Source organism: Chenopodium quinoa, unplaced genomic scaffold (assembly GCF_001683475.1).
Source record: "Chenopodium quinoa cultivar QQ74 unplaced genomic scaffold, ASM168347v1, whole genome shotgun sequence".
Lineage (NCBI taxonomy): Eukaryota > Viridiplantae > Streptophyta > Magnoliopsida > Caryophyllales > Amaranthaceae > Chenopodium > Chenopodium quinoa.
Window position 1 is genome coordinate 1,225,165 of NW_018742684.1, and position 15,549 is coordinate 1,240,713.

Here is a 15,549-nt window from a genome sequence, read left to right on the forward strand (position 1 = left end):
GTTTTACCCAATTTGATGTTACTTGAGGGACTTAGTTAAGGTTACCCAAGGGGTTTATTCATCAGTCAGAAGTTACTTATAATACCCCCTCATGATTGCTTTAAAAGGATTTGATATACTACTCATATCAATCAGATACATCTTCCTTTTAGGGAGCTCATATGCTAAGATACTCCATAGTAAAGCGTGCTTAGTTGGGAGTAGTCTTGGGATATATGGGTAATCTCTCCTGGGAAGTTTTTCGACCGGGGTGCGCATGAGTGAGTTAAAAATTTGCAGAAGGACTTGTGTTGGTGTGTGAGGACAATTGTTGGCCCTTGATGCACATTTCGTGACAATAGGCCCCTCCCTAATTTGTTTGGGGTCGGGGTCTTACAAATGGTATCGGAGCAATCTACGACCGCAAGTTAATTGTAAATAATTAATCCTATGTCAGTCGCCTAGCAGGGGAGAATTCTGGGGCAATCTGGTCATATTCAAACTGGATGTAACACTTTGGCTACCCAGTTGCCATTAGGCGTATATTTACGATTAATCTTGAGCTCAAAAACTACACCAAAGGAGAGACCATGGCAAATCTTGAGCTCAAAAACTATACCAAAGGAGAGACCAACAAATATGAGCAAATCATTTCATTGGCAAAGCATAAATCTGTCAAGGATCAACAAAGGTTATTATATACACACGGGTGCACTGTGCATCTAAGATTTCTTTGTTTATTTTATGATTGAATTAAAGGATGTTTATTGCTCATTTAATCATCAAATTAGCAAAAAAATAATCTTAGTACATCTTGCACCCGGGTGTATATATAAATATTCAAGAAACCAGATATAAAGATATGTTATCATATATTCCATATAGCTTAATTTACAACTATGCTGCAAACTAAGCTTAGCTAGTGTGATGAACAGACAATATAGTATACTAGTGCAATCTTATCAACAATTCAACAGTAGACATGGACAAGTCAATTGAAGCATCAAGAACAATTTGCATCTCACAGGAATCACAGCAAATAAATGCACAAAACTGAAGTTTAGTTGTTACAGTGCTTGGTAATTTGATGCTGTATATTACATGTATATTATTGTAGCAGTTTTTTTTTTTTTTTTTTTTTTTTTTTTTTTTTTTTAAGGAGCAATCTTGTGCATACGGTTAACTTCCAAGCCCCTGCATGGCTGCATACATAAATTAAAGTTCAAAGAGTAAGAAGATATACCCGTGAACACACTTGCAAATATAGATAGGGTGTTATTTTTTAGATACAAGATTCAACTCATGTGTTTTTTCACAATTGTATAAAGTAATTAAAAACTTCCTCCTATTTATTGTTTTCATCCTTCTTTTTACTAACTAACACTAATAACCGTAGATAATGCGCAAAAATTAAAGGAATATATGATAAAAGGTTAATTGTTGACAAACTACATGCATGTCGTAGGTAGCATAAAAGTAGAGAGAGCATTATGTTACTAATAGACTTGTAGTCAAGATCATGGTTAAGGTCAATTTCATTTGATAATGTAATCTTTAGTGTGAACATTTTTACTTTTTTTTTTAGTACGAATTATGTTGCAAGTAGTACTAAATAGTACTCCCTTGCAACTTACTAAGCGAGAAACCATACTAGTAAGAAATTGGAGGAAGTATTATTACAACATTTCTTTCTAATTTTCTTACAAAATGCTTAACACCAGCTCCATATGTTTGAAAATCAAATAATAATAATAATCTCGTACTTCATATAAGGGATTAAAAAAAGGTAAGAAGGAAAAAAATTATACGTTTTTTTCGAAGTGACACGCTTTCCTTCAACCCTTTCAAGACTTATTTAGTGAGAATCAAACCCAAATCCCCCATCAGAAACTCAAGGGATTGACCAACTTATCCAACCCCTTTCTTCACCATGCATGTATAATAGTTTAAAATTATCTAACACTAGAAGATAATTGAATACACCATTACACCCTATGGATTTTTTTTTTTTTTTTGTGTGTGTGTGTGACAAACTGACAATAGCCCTATGAATTTGTGACAATAGCCCTATGTTATGTATGGCATGAAAAGGGGAAGAAAATCATAGGGAATTTGGATTAATTTTTTATTTTTTACCAAATAATCTCAACCCTTTATCTTCTACAAATTCATGTATCATAATCTCAAGAACGGAAACTATATCATCCAGTTCTTTAAAGAGCATTTTCGTACACTTATCCTAATCCCTTTTAACTTTAATTAATGTATATATGTAACTTTAAACTAGTCAACATAAACTACCACTTTTAACTTTTATAATCCACTAATAGCTAAACTTTAGCTTATTATCTTGCACCAAAATACATAAATTTAGATGTTTAATCTTTCTAATCTAATACCGACTTTGAGTTATAATAGCTGATAGATACACTAATACACAACATAATTAAGAGTAATTAGCAAAACGCTCACTTTTTGCTTCTTTGGTCACTTCACATTTAATTGGACACAAAAAGAAAAAAGACGCTCACTTTTATTTTTGATCACTCTTTTCCCCATTTCATCAAACCAAGCATTCACGAGACACTTCTGAATTCCCTCCTTTGAATTCATCCTCTTTTTTTTCTCTCTCTCCTCTAATCTACTTCACTTGGATTACAAAACCGTGAACATCTCTTACAATCCATTTTTCTTTTCTTTCTTTCTTGAATTTTCTATCGTTTTGCTCGAAAGTTCAGTTCAGTTCAATCCAGTCCATTCCAACCCGGTTTAGTTCATTTCAACTCGATATTGTATTCCATCTTTCATGACCATGAAGTTGAATAAGCCACTATTGAATCAATACCTTTCTTTGTTTCTCCTTAATCTAAGCATGTTTCTATAGTACTCTTTCTAAACTTCCCCTGTTTTTTTCCTCTGTTTTTCATTTTTAGTTAGTTTAACAAAAAAAAAATGATGGTTCAATATTATGGAATAACCCATTGGGTTTTTCTGTCTCGTATAAACTTTTAACCAATTTTGATATGCAACAAATCAAAACCATAATTTCTAAAAGCCATGCATCTCAATCAGTTCATGAAGTTCTTAAAATCAATCCAAACTTACAGAAGAAAAATCCCAGTTATAATTTTTGCACCCTCTTCGAATTATTAACATAAAAAAATTCCTTACAATATTGTTATATTTTTTGTCCTACAAAAAAGTTCATAAAAATCAGAGATGGAGAGCTCATCATGTTTTCCAACATCATTAAGCTGTTTAAATCTTCGTCGTCGTCGTCGGAAGTCACTAGCGATTCGCTCAATGGCGAAAGCACCAAGAAGAAACTGGGATATGGATGCAGAGAGCACGGAGAGGAAGCGATTCGATAGCTTGGAATCGTGGTCGATGATATTGGATTCAGAAAACATAGAAGCATTAGAATCAGCAAACCAAGAAGGTAAAGAAGAATGGACAGCAGATTTATCGCAGTTATTTATAGGAAATAAATTTGCATCAGGAGCTCATAGTAGGATTTATAGAGGGATTTATAAGCAGAGAGCAGTTGCTGTAAAAATGGTCAGAATTCCAACACATAAAGATGAAGCAAGAGCTAAGCTTGAACATCAGTTTACTTCTGAAGTTTCCTTGCTTTCTGGCCTTTATCACCCCAATATAGTCCAGGTAAATTTTTAGGCTTATATATATCATGTTAATTACAGTATTTCTCATGTTTAAGAGAGGGTAAAAAATAATATATTACTTTGGTAATAGGAAAAGAGTGCACTCGAAATTTCGTAGGCTTAAAATATAGGTAGCACGGACACTTTTAAAAGATGTATTTATGAATATGATTATTATTAGGACTCAATTTTGAACCCATATTGCTATTTGTGTGGTAGTCTTGTTATGATATTAAATCAAGAAAGAATTTCAAAACTTTGTTCAAGATTGTGAGCTAATTTTATTTGTGCTTGTAGTTAACATATATCTATACTTATCTACGGGTTACTGCTTTGCTGCTTTAATTATATTCAAGGCATACGAGTGGACTAACATATCTTAATTGGTTAATGTGTTGGTGGTGATACCTAACACATGAGATTAAATCTTGTTTACATTATTTGTCCTTTATGACTCTCTCTTTACACTAAAAAAAACACCAAGTTTGGATTACAATAATGTGACACTCTATTAACTAAATATTGTTGACCGTTAATTTCTTTTCGTATTTTATTAGGAAAAAAAGGGCAATTGCTTTACCTTTTTTGGCAAGGTTTAGATGATTTTTAACATGCACATAAAAAGTGGTACTTGTACAAGTGTGTAACAGTATAGAACACTCCTGCCAATAAATTCTTTAATATCATTTTTTTTATTTTTTTTGTGTGGATTATTGCAGTTTATTGCTGCATGTAAGAAACCACCAGTATACTGCATAATTACAGAATACATGTCTCAAGGGACTCTGAGGATGTACCTAAACAAGAAGGAGCCTTACTCCCTGTCAACAGAAACAATACTTCGATTAGCCCTCGACATTTCGAGAGGAATGGAGTACCTTCATTCACAAGGGGTGATCCACAGGGACCTCAAATCCAACAACCTGCTCCTCAACGACGAGATGAGGGTGAAGGTAGCAGATTTTGGTACGTCGTGTTTGGAAACGCAGTGCCAAGAAACGAAAGGGAACATGGGAACATATCGTTGGATGGCCCCGGAGATGATCAAGGAAAAGCCTTACACAAGGAAGGTAGACGTGTATAGCTTTGGGATTGTTCTTTGGGAGCTTACTACTGCTTTGCTTCCCTTCCAGGGTATGACCCCTGTGCAAGCTGCCTTTGCTGTTGCTGAAAAGGTTAGTCCATAGTTTTTCATATCGAAATTATAGAGTATAATCGTTGCAATTTCATCTTAGATCGTAAAAATAGAGATGAATTGATAGTAAATTACCCTTTTATCATTAGAATGTCAAAAGTACATCGCACATACTGCGTGTGTATAATACTACCTTTGTCTGAATTTAGTCTTTACACTACAAAACTAGTTTATTATCACTAGAATGTCAAAAGTACACAGCACATTTACAATTTGCATTTAGACATCTAGTCTCTACATTACAAAACAAATTTAACACGACAGTTCAGATTGACTACGGATAGAACGTAACTTCTAACAATTCTAAGAGAATTTTAGATTAACATACAATCGGTTTGATCTGATGTTAAATTGTGTTATTGTATGGCCAGAACGCTCGGCCTCCCTTACCAGCAAGTTGTCAGCCTGCCTTAGCACATCTAATAAAGAGATGCTGGGCAGCAAACCCAAACAAAAGGCCAGATTTTAGTTACATTGTGGCGGCTCTTGAGGAATATGATGAGTGTGTGAAGGAAGGCCTCCCTCTTGTGTCACGCCGTCGATTGGTCAGACGTAATGCGAATGCAATAGCTCATCGTTTCAAAACCTGCATTACCTTGAATTCTCCCCCCTCCTCCTCTATACCTGTAAATGCATGACCTTCAAAAACAAAAAAAAATATGGGAAAAAGGGTCATTCATTCATCATTCATGATCTTGATTAATGTTCATTATTTTTTTAGTTTGAATTACTAAAGTTTATGACCACCTGCCTAATTTAGTTGAGATTATTTACTTATGCCAATCTATTAAAGTCAATTATGTGTACATATCTATTGCGACCTTCATTTATTGCTTAGGGTGTACTCCTATCTCTAAGTCTTAGTCTTACCAAAGATGATTGTATTTGTTACTAATTTTCATATGCTTCATTTTATTATTGATCAATTATATTTTCTATCAAGATTGTCACTATTTCACCTCATTTAAGTGAAGACTCCGTAATAATTTACAACCTGTGTAATTTACAAGTACCATCACTAATATCAGTAATATTGAATTAATTTTGCTAAAAAAGAAAATACAAAACAATTCAATTTTGACATGTGGCATCTAAATCATTTTAGGAATTTAATTTTGGAGACTTTTTTTAAGCAAATACCCCAAAAGTTCAATTGTTCTAAGTTGATCAAAAGTTGAGACCAATGAAAGAAGATTAGTCATAATTGGGACTATTGGAATTAATTTTTCGTATTAGTACAACTTCAGTAGGTGATAAAGGGGTTTAGGCCGTATGGGTAACAAAGTTACAAACTACCAATGGTAGTTTGACATCACAATATACACAATATCTCCTATAAAATTAGTGAAATATGTTCTATTTTAAAGTCATGCTATGTATATCTTGAACATGAATAGAGGAGTTGCTACACATCAAATATCGTAGTATTAACATGTCTGCTGATCACTAGAATGCATGGGGAACCCTGAACAGACAATCCCTTCAGTAGTTCTGAACAGATAACCGGTTCAAGTGATCCTCTCAGCGGGAAATTTGGATCGATTACGGCTAGACCTATAGTTGGTGATGTATGAGTATGAAGCAAATTCATGGCTGCTGTACATTCTACATCCCATCAATACATGTATTAGGCCAATTTTACTTTTGAGCCAAGTGTCCATAAATGAGACCATGACTACTAACAAGACAAACAAATTCACATTTACAAATTAAGAAAACAATTCAATACAGAAAGCTACAAGGTAAAGCATTCATATTTCATATACTTCAGGTTTGAACAGAAATTCAAAATTGAGGAAATCAGATTTCCATGTTTCTAGGAGATAAATCATACTAAAAGTTACCTCTGGTCAAGCCTTCTAAATCCTCCAAAATTCAGCCACTGTTAAGATCGAAGGTCTGCGCTCTTTAAACGTTCACGAGATTTAATTAAGTCCCTGATTCACATTTGATGAACCCTGACCGGTAATGCACTATCTGAAAAGCACAACAATTTTTTTTTCTAAGCATTGTTTCCATTAAAAAGAACATTTGTTTTCTTGATATGAAAACACATCACATGGGATAACTTGCAAAGCTTCTCAAAAGAAGAAAATACTAGTATATATAGATTCAAACATAACATTTAGTCGTTTACCCATCAGGAATAAGCAGTCTCGAGTCAAAATCAAATGTACTCCTGAGCAATTGGGACCATGATCAACGAACTGCCAAAAAAAAAATGAAAGGTTATTGCACTGATTCATACTACAGACAACTGAATCTAAGCTGCAGCAATGAAGACTTGTTCCATTCCAGGAAAGTCTGCATCATTCTGAAAAAATTGTTACTCATATAACAAAGCCATACCATGAACTCAAACTCAAGCATATAGTCTCTTCCATCTCTCTTCAACCCATGCGTTTTATGAGAATACTTGATTTCTTTAACTGAAAAACCCTTCAGCCCATAATCTTTTGCTACCGGCCGGTCCAGCCCCACCGATTGAGAAAGAATGTGATTTGGCTAGAGAATTACCAAGAACCACAGCATTAGTTCGACAACAATCCATCCTCACATCTGCAGTACCATGTCATTTGGGAGAAATGCAACATTATCAAAGGCACACTCTTCATGAAAAAAGAGTGCATGATCATATCAAGTCGCCTTCACAGAACAGTCGCCAGAGGAATCCAATACAGAATAAGATGGAGTGTGGAGACATACTAAATTCTCAATTGGTTTTGTAAATATGAATCCTTAAACCATCTCTAACACTTTTATACATCCACTGGAGTTGGCAGCAACAAGCACATTAGATTTTCCTTTCCAACATACACTGGAAACAAACTGCCCATTGCCATCATCAGTCTCTTTTCCAGATATTGGATCAACTGAGCCAAACTTGTGTGAGGTAATTGGCATAGGAAGAGATTTATAATAAGTATAAACCTAAACAAGAGGAAAAGAGATGTCAGACAAGTACCAAAAGGTATGACATTTACAAAAGACTAGTCAGAAAATTTTGAGGTTTCCTTGCAATTAAGTGCACAAGCTAAGAAACATGTACGTGCAATATAAGAAACCTATAAAACTCTATTCTCCTCTTTATTCTAATATTTAAAGAAACAATAAATATCAGGGACCTAGTGGGTGCAAATTTAAAAATTGGTAATAAAAATAATAAATATTAGTATATTTAAAAATAAAAAATAAAAAAAAATAAAAAAAACAGTTGATGAGGTAGTTGTTTTTTGTTTAGGATGATAGTTTTTTTTTTTTTTTTTCTTAAAAAAAGTTGAGGGGTAATTTGGGAAAGTGAACTTAATCACCCAAAACCCCTCTTCACTTTGGGAAAGTGTTGGAAAATTTCACTAAGGTTTCTTTTAGTTTTAATCAGCGCCCCTATATGAAGGATTAGAGTTATAAATAAATAAATAATTAATTAATTAATTAAAAAAACACCTCATTTGTTTCTGAACCACAAGCTATGTACCCTTCACCGACAGATAAGCCCACAAAATTCTGCAAAATTCAGAGGTGGGACAGTAGTCAGAATTATCAGCTGAACCATATAAATGACTCAAGTTCATATGATCAAGCAACATATCAATTGAAATATAGGTTACCAACCTTCTCATTCTTATGCCCACCAAGGGTTAAGCTGCAAGCATTGTTGGACAAGCCAGCAGCATTAGATTTGCTAAGATCCCAAAGCTTCAATGTGTTATCAGTTGATGCAGAAACAAGGGTTGCAGAGTCAACAAACTTCACATAACTAACAGCTTTCTCATGACCAGCCAACACACACCATGGAGCATTAGCATTACGGAGATCATAGCAATATATCTTGTAATCAGCAGACCCAAAGGCCAGCAGATGGGATGAGTGAGCAGAAAACTGAACACAGCACACGTTTGCAATGTTCCGAATTGTATGCAAAGAATTTTTCTGCCCAAATTTAAGAAATGATGAGATATTGTGCATTTTTCCCATTACAAGGGCAATGATATATCACTTAACTACTATTCCCTCTGCTAAATTAAAGTCCCATTTAACACATGTTTAGAAAGTGAATAAAAAATAAGATATTGAGGTTTGGACATTTGTCTAATTAAAGGTGAATACAAACAACAATAGTTGGGTTTGGTAAACAAAAAGTGAGTAAAAAAAATAGATAGTGGGGTTTGTTAACTAAAAATGAAAAGAAAAAGATAAATATGAAATGAAACTATTATTTTCTGGTTCATCTGATTTTGTCTGAAATTATTTTCTCTGAACTTATTTAATTTTGTCTGAATTTATCTGACTAATTATTATTTTTTTTTTTTTTTATCTAGTCTCAATTTATTTTTAAACTTATTTTATGTTAAATTATTTTGTTCTGAAATTAAATAAATTAAGCTAAATAAGATGAAGCAAACAGACTATTAATAAGGTACAAGGTTTTTCGGTAAAATGAGACTTTGATTTGCGAACAAGGAGAGTAAGGATTAATTACTGAGCAGTGGATTATGGCCAGATATTTTATCAAGTAGATAAACATGTAGCAAACAATTGTATGACTAATTTGTAAATTACCTCATTGATGCTCCATAATTTTACAGAGCAATCATCACTTCCAGTAGCCAACTTCATGGGATCCAACATAGAAAAATCAACGGACCATGCCCTTTTCTCATGTTCGGTATACTGAGAAAACTCTTGACCAGTGCTGGCATCCCACAACTGGTTTTCATGTTATAATAAGCAATAATAGGTCAACATCAATAGTTGAAATTGAAAACACACATAGAAAAAGGATGAGAGATATTTGCAGGTCAGCAATAATAAAAGAGAAGACATATGACCCAAGAAATATTAGTATCTTCCCAGATTGTAATCAAAATTGCTCTGCCCATTACGGTATGAGCACATGACAAATTGTTCACAATTTCTACCCCAATGAAACAACAGTAAAACACGTACTTCGAAAAAAAAATTCCCCGGAAAGTTTGTATAAACTATTAAGCAACGACCATTTCCAGTATAATTCCTGCTTTTAACAGGTCAAATAAGATCAAACATACACAACCTCATCTCTAATATTGACTAGTATTGAATATAATGATGACCGACTTTAGTGGCAAATTAAGAAACATGGACTCACAATAAATCTTGATTCCAACTAATAAAGGAATAGGCTTAAAAAATTTTGAACAAACAGAAACATATAACTTATCAAAATTAATTGACATGACAGAAATGTGGGAAAAAAAAATATATCCAATCAAGAACAAAAACCTTTAAAAAAAATGTAAGATGTACAAACCTTGACAATACCGTCGTAATCTGTTGAAGCCAAATAATTTTTGATATAATTGTTCCAGCAGACACAACTGAGCTTTGATTTGTTTGACATCTCAATAACAGGATAATGAATGTCAACAGAATTGTCATAAACTGCCTGATAATCAAAAATCTTTATTTTCTTGGATACTCCAGCTGCGGCAAAGTAGTCCTCATCTCGGTCAAAACTCAGAGAGCAGACAACATTAGTAGAGTTCGTAATTATATCCCTATTTCTTAAAGTCCCACAAAGTTTGAGCTTGCTGTAGCGAGCATACTTGCATAGGCCATCAAAGAAAGCTCCTTGGTCATCCAAAGGTTCCTGTATTTCTTCATCATGTTGATCTGAATACCATTTCTCTCTACTTTTGAGAATTTCCCTGTCTGCACGAACCACAGTATCATTCACAGATTCATGGATTTGGGATCGTGCAGAAAAGTAAGCACTTTCCAGCTGAGAAACATTCTTCATGAACCTTGAGTCTCCTCCATCAAAGACAGGGGTAGGATGCCTGTCTCCGTGGTAAAGGAAACCTCTTTCTCTTGCATGGAGTAATCCCTCTTCTCCTGAGCAAGTTGCAGTCATGGACTTCTTCAACAGGTGCCTCTTCTCTAGTTCTTTGATATCTGAATCTATGCACCCTAGATCTTCAACCAATTTTGAGGCATGTTTTTGCTTCTGATCTTTCACAGACAAAAGAAAGTGCAATAACAGCTCAGATTCACCTTCATCTTGCTGAATAGATGACAATTTCTCATCCCCACACAATGCTTGTACTTCACTCACGACTTCTGATTGTAAAACATCTCTATTCAACCACAGTGATACCGAATTAGCATACCAAGATAGAGAAATATCTAATAGCTCTAATGCTATCAAATTCAATAAAAGAATCACACATATATCCATCTGATTTGCATACAGTATGTGTCACATGTCAATATGAATACTACAGATTAAGAATACTGCTATCAAGCTGTCTTGTGAGCTGCACCAGTTTGGCTAGAATGGGCTTGCTATATAATTGTATTTTTCATAAAAATTAAAAAAACTATGAAATTAGCCAAATTCATGGATCATGACCAAATAATAACTATGTATCCTAAATTTCTCTTAATTTTTTTGACTTTAGATACCATATTCAAAAAGGTCAATGTAATTAAGAGGTAAAACACAAAATAATCTTGAGTCAAGTGTGCAGAAGCCCTTTTTAAGAGCTTTTAAGAGCTTGAGCCAAGCTTGAAATTTTGAGCTCGACAAGCTTAGATAAGGGTATGTTCAAGGAACTACCATGTGGCAAACATCCCCTTAGTGCCCTTACCTTGGCCCTCTTCAGATTTCCCTTACCAACAAAGAAAATCAATTTTGATCATTGGTGGTTCCAATGAAACTGGCACTCAACTAATCTCTATCTACATATTGTAGACTCTCGATGGCCCACTGCCTACTCTCTCTACACTCCCCCCCCCCCCCCTCACCCGTCTTCTCCACCTCTCCATTTGGATATCAATCTCTTAAATTCAAGAGGCATTATCATTTTTGAGGCCGGCATTGATAAAAAAAAAATTAAAAAAAAAACTATTTTTTCTGATTGACTAGTGATATTTTCAAATACATTGTAATGTAATATACCGATCAAAACTAATTTTTACTAATGACAACTAATGTTAACTGCTTAAAACTTGCTTATACAGATTAGAACTGATATTGACTGAAAAGTAGAGTAATTTTTCTACAAGCTGAAGTGAACAGGGCCTTAAAGAATAGCAAAGATCCCAATAAAAATTATATATATATATATATATATATATATATATATATAAAAAAAAAAATCCTAGCGTTGGATGGAATATACAGTACCTGGCCGTTGGCCGAAGTGAAGGTTCAGGATGAAGAAGCCACAAACAAAACCCAGCTTCCTTTGGGTTTGCCGATAAAAAGTTGGGAGGAAGAATTCTATGACGCAGATCAGACATCGCTGTAGCTTGCACTTTCCCAGAGTCAAAACTGCTAAGTAACTGGAACAAGGCAGAAACCAATCTCATTAGCCTATGTGCTTAATCCTGTTAAGATTTAACACAGCAAAACCATTAAAGAAGAATGTAGACAACTTAGAAACAAAAAGTTGTTATGAGCCAAAAATACTGCTGATTATGAAGTATAGGAGGAATACATGGCCTGGCAAGGTAGCCATATACACGCCAATTCAAAACCTACATCACTGCAGCACAAAACAGAGAATTTTGAGTGCAATCATGACAATCTGATATTTTAAAAGCCTTGTCATGCACCGACAAGAGAGATACAAAAGGAAACAGAGGCACATCAACTTCCATTATATGCAATGTGAAACGCCAAATTATCTACACAATTTGTTGTCTAAGTAAGGCATGAAGTGGATTATTGTATTCTAAAAAGGTAAAAGCTTAATTTGACTAGTTGAGTGAGCATGTCCAAGAGAATGCACCCCTGACACAGTTTAATTAGCATATAGACCTGAAGTAAAATGTTGCAAGGTTGCGCTTTGTTGGAAAACAACTTGCGAAGTTCGATAGTCCATAAAAAGTTATACAAATTTTTAAATAAGACCAATTAACCATCACATAAGACCACCTTGCAGGTGGGTATGTCCAAAAGGAGAGAGAAACACAAATAGGGTCACATGCTTGTAGTGACTCACAAAAGTGGTCTTATACAAACGTTTCTCAAGATGAACGATGATAAGACAGTCATATACAAAAGCTTCTCAAGACGAAAGATGCCAAAAGATAATAGAAACTAGTTTACAAACCTCAAATAAGAAGACCCCAAGATTGTAGATATTTGATGAGGCTGTGCAACCCCTGCCACAGAGCTCCTCAGGACTTCTATACCAAATCTCTTCTTGTTGTTCATTTACAGAAAGTGCCGGCTGTGCTGAAGGTAGCAAATGTAGCCTGCTTGAGGTCTTAGATACTCCTGGACCAGCAAGATTGGCATCAATTTTATTTGTTATTGGTTTAGGGCCACATCCTAATTGAACCTGTGACTTCAACTTGAAAAAGTTTGCATTATCAATAGATTTCTGGTGCTTCACACCCGAGTAAGATTGGGCTGACATACCCAGCTCTAATGGTCTTTTCAGAGTCTGTGACTTCAGAATATCCTTACCAATTATACTCCCCTGCATTTCCTTCTGTGCACATATGCACCCAAAATACTCGATCTTTCTGGACGGCAACAGCCTGAAAGAAGATGGACGCAAATCTGCCAAGACCTTGCCATCCGAATGAAGACAATACACCAGCTCTAAAATCTGCTTAAAAGCATATAAACTATCAACTTTATGCGGTTTGTTTTGCCTTGATCTCATCCACTCCCTTAAATTCATGCCATCATTCACAGATTCACAACCAGCAGAAGTAGTGACTCCGTAATTAGATGAAAAAGGAGATTTTGGTCCCACATTTACCGGTGGATTGGAAGTTAGTCCCACATTTACTGGCAGATTGGAGGCTGCTATGGGTGCAGCAGCAGCCGCCTTTGCAATTTTTTGGCCCCTCAGTTCTACAGCAGCAGAAATTGGTCCTCTACATACGACCCCTTTACCCTTTAGTGTATTCCTAACAAAATATTCTGGACATTCAGAAGATCTGGATAGAATCTTCATTCTCATAGCCCCAGATGAAAAGGCATGCTGCAAAACTGCATCACTTTCATTTTGAGTTGTCTCATCAGGGCTTACATTGGCATTATGATTAATTTCTTGCCCAGCCAACACATTGGCAGGTCTTGAGTCTTTCCAAGCACCTGATGTTGAGAAGGATTTCTCCTTGTGGAGTAAGTGTTCATGTGAAGTTTCAGCTTCTGATCTGATCCCCGGCTGATATCCATGCTGCCACTCATTTAGAATTGTATCCATCATCTCACCCTCATTCATTGTACCAAAGCCAGAGCTGTGATCTCCCAAGAATAGCTCCTGAACTCTGACCTCCCCACTTTCATGGTAGCTTGTACATGGATCTCGAGGAATTTCCGCTACATTTACATCACTATTGCCATCGTTTCCACCTAACATATCCACAAATTGCTGGACTGAGCTCCTTCGGATATCCCCTTCCCTAAAAGTAACCCTCCCCCGTGGTTCCAACACATTGCAGCTCTCCACCAAATTTTCACTTTCTTTACCTTGGGCTCGAATATCCTCCGCTCGACTCACAGGAGCCACATCCTCAGTATCCCCTTCATCCATAGTGGTGAATACATGCTACTCAATCCTCAATGCACCAAAAGCATCTACGGATTAAAAATAATAACAATATTGAGAGCATTAAGTTTTGAAACGACCACCATATTTACACAAAGTTGAAACCTTGTAGCAAACCAAATTCAATCAACAAAAACTAAGACTTCCTTCAAAAACCCATTTAAACATATGCATCAGATCAAGACAAACATTATAAATGCTAAAACTAAGAATTCGAGCCACCATAACAACCATAATCACGAATTTGCCGAAAATATCCATCAACAAGTATAGTTAAACATAACATAACTAATATAGCTGCATTCGAGCCACCATAACAGCCATAATCACGAATTTGCCGAATATATCCATCAACAAGTATAGTTAAACATAACATAACTAATTTAGCTGCATTCCTGCTCATTATCTACATTCTTGAATCAATTTCAAGACACAAAACACATAATATCCATTATCCACCGACAATCAATTCATAAAAATCAAACTCAATCTATTTGAACAACTGGGTAATGAGCAAAACTAAGTGCATGCACTAATTATACACCCAGAAACAAAATAAACCATTAATTCGAAAAGGAAGGGAAAAAAAAAAGTTAAATTGAACAAAATTAGATAAAATCAAGAGACACCCAGAATTCAAAATCAACATTAAAGACTCACCAGAATCAGGAATTAACACCAGAAACGAATTCTGTGAAATGGGAATTACGATTTAAGATGAAAAAAAAACCCTAAAAATTAATTAATGAGAATTTTCTCTACACATTAATCTTTCCTAATATGGAAACCTACAGATATATCTTGCGTTCAAATTTTCGCCCAGAAAACAAAGGCAATTTGCAGTACAATAATAAATAATAAATAATTTCAAAAAAAAAAAAAAAAAGAAATATGTGGTTACCTCAAGTTCTGAAATTTCTGGGTCCTGACAAAATCATCATCATAATAATAAATAATTTATAAAAATTAATTTTTCAGGTATGGGTAGGAAGAAAGAGATTTGTGGCTGTAAAACATGCCATAAATAGAATAATGAAGAAATGTTTTAGTTTGAGTGATCTTCGATTCCTCAACCCCTTTCTTTCTAAACAATGTCGAATTGTGGATGTTGATTATTATGAGATCTTTAATTATATGCTCTTTCCCTCACTTTTATTAT

The 15,549-nt window shown here is 34.8% G+C and overlaps 2 protein-coding genes across 4 annotated transcripts; one reads left to right on the plus strand and one right to left on the minus strand.

Moving 5' to 3' along the window:
• The first annotated feature begins 2,578 nt into the window (after positions 1-2,578).
• On the plus strand, positions 2,579-6,674 carry LOC110722655 (serine/threonine-protein kinase HT1-like). Its single transcript, XM_021901926.1, has 3 exons — positions 2,579-3,642; positions 4,361-4,816; positions 5,208-6,674. Exons 1-3 carry the CDS (start codon positions 3,199-3,201, stop codon positions 5,472-5,474), a joined length of 1,167 nt encoding a protein of 388 aa, XP_021757618.1. The 5' UTR covers positions 2,579-3,198; the 3' UTR covers positions 5,475-6,674.
• LOC110722653 (protein SPA1-RELATED 2-like) lies at positions 4,887-15,532 on the minus strand. Of its 3 annotated transcripts, XM_021901925.1 has the most exons (12): positions 15,292-15,532; positions 13,295-14,419; positions 12,936-13,102; positions 12,005-12,162; positions 10,127-10,952; positions 9,397-9,543; positions 8,449-8,766; positions 8,281-8,340; positions 7,186-7,767; positions 6,974-7,043; positions 6,681-6,813; positions 4,887-5,475 (listed from the first exon to the last, which is right to left on the minus strand). In XM_021901925.1, exons 2-9 carry the CDS (start codon positions 14,373-14,375, stop codon positions 7,576-7,578), a joined length of 2,949 nt encoding a protein of 982 aa, XP_021757617.1. In that variant the 5' UTR covers positions 14,376-14,419; positions 15,292-15,532; the 3' UTR covers positions 4,887-5,475; positions 6,681-6,813; positions 6,974-7,043; positions 7,186-7,575. The 3 variants fall into 3 exon arrangements, with proteins under 3 accessions (XP_021757617.1, XP_021757615.1, XP_021757616.1); XM_021901923.1 differs by having other exon boundaries at positions 12,936-14,419; XM_021901924.1 differs by lacking the exon at positions 15,292-15,532 and adding an exon at positions 15,051-15,267 and having other exon boundaries at positions 12,936-14,419.
• Between the last annotated feature and the right edge of the window lie 17 nt (positions 15,533-15,549).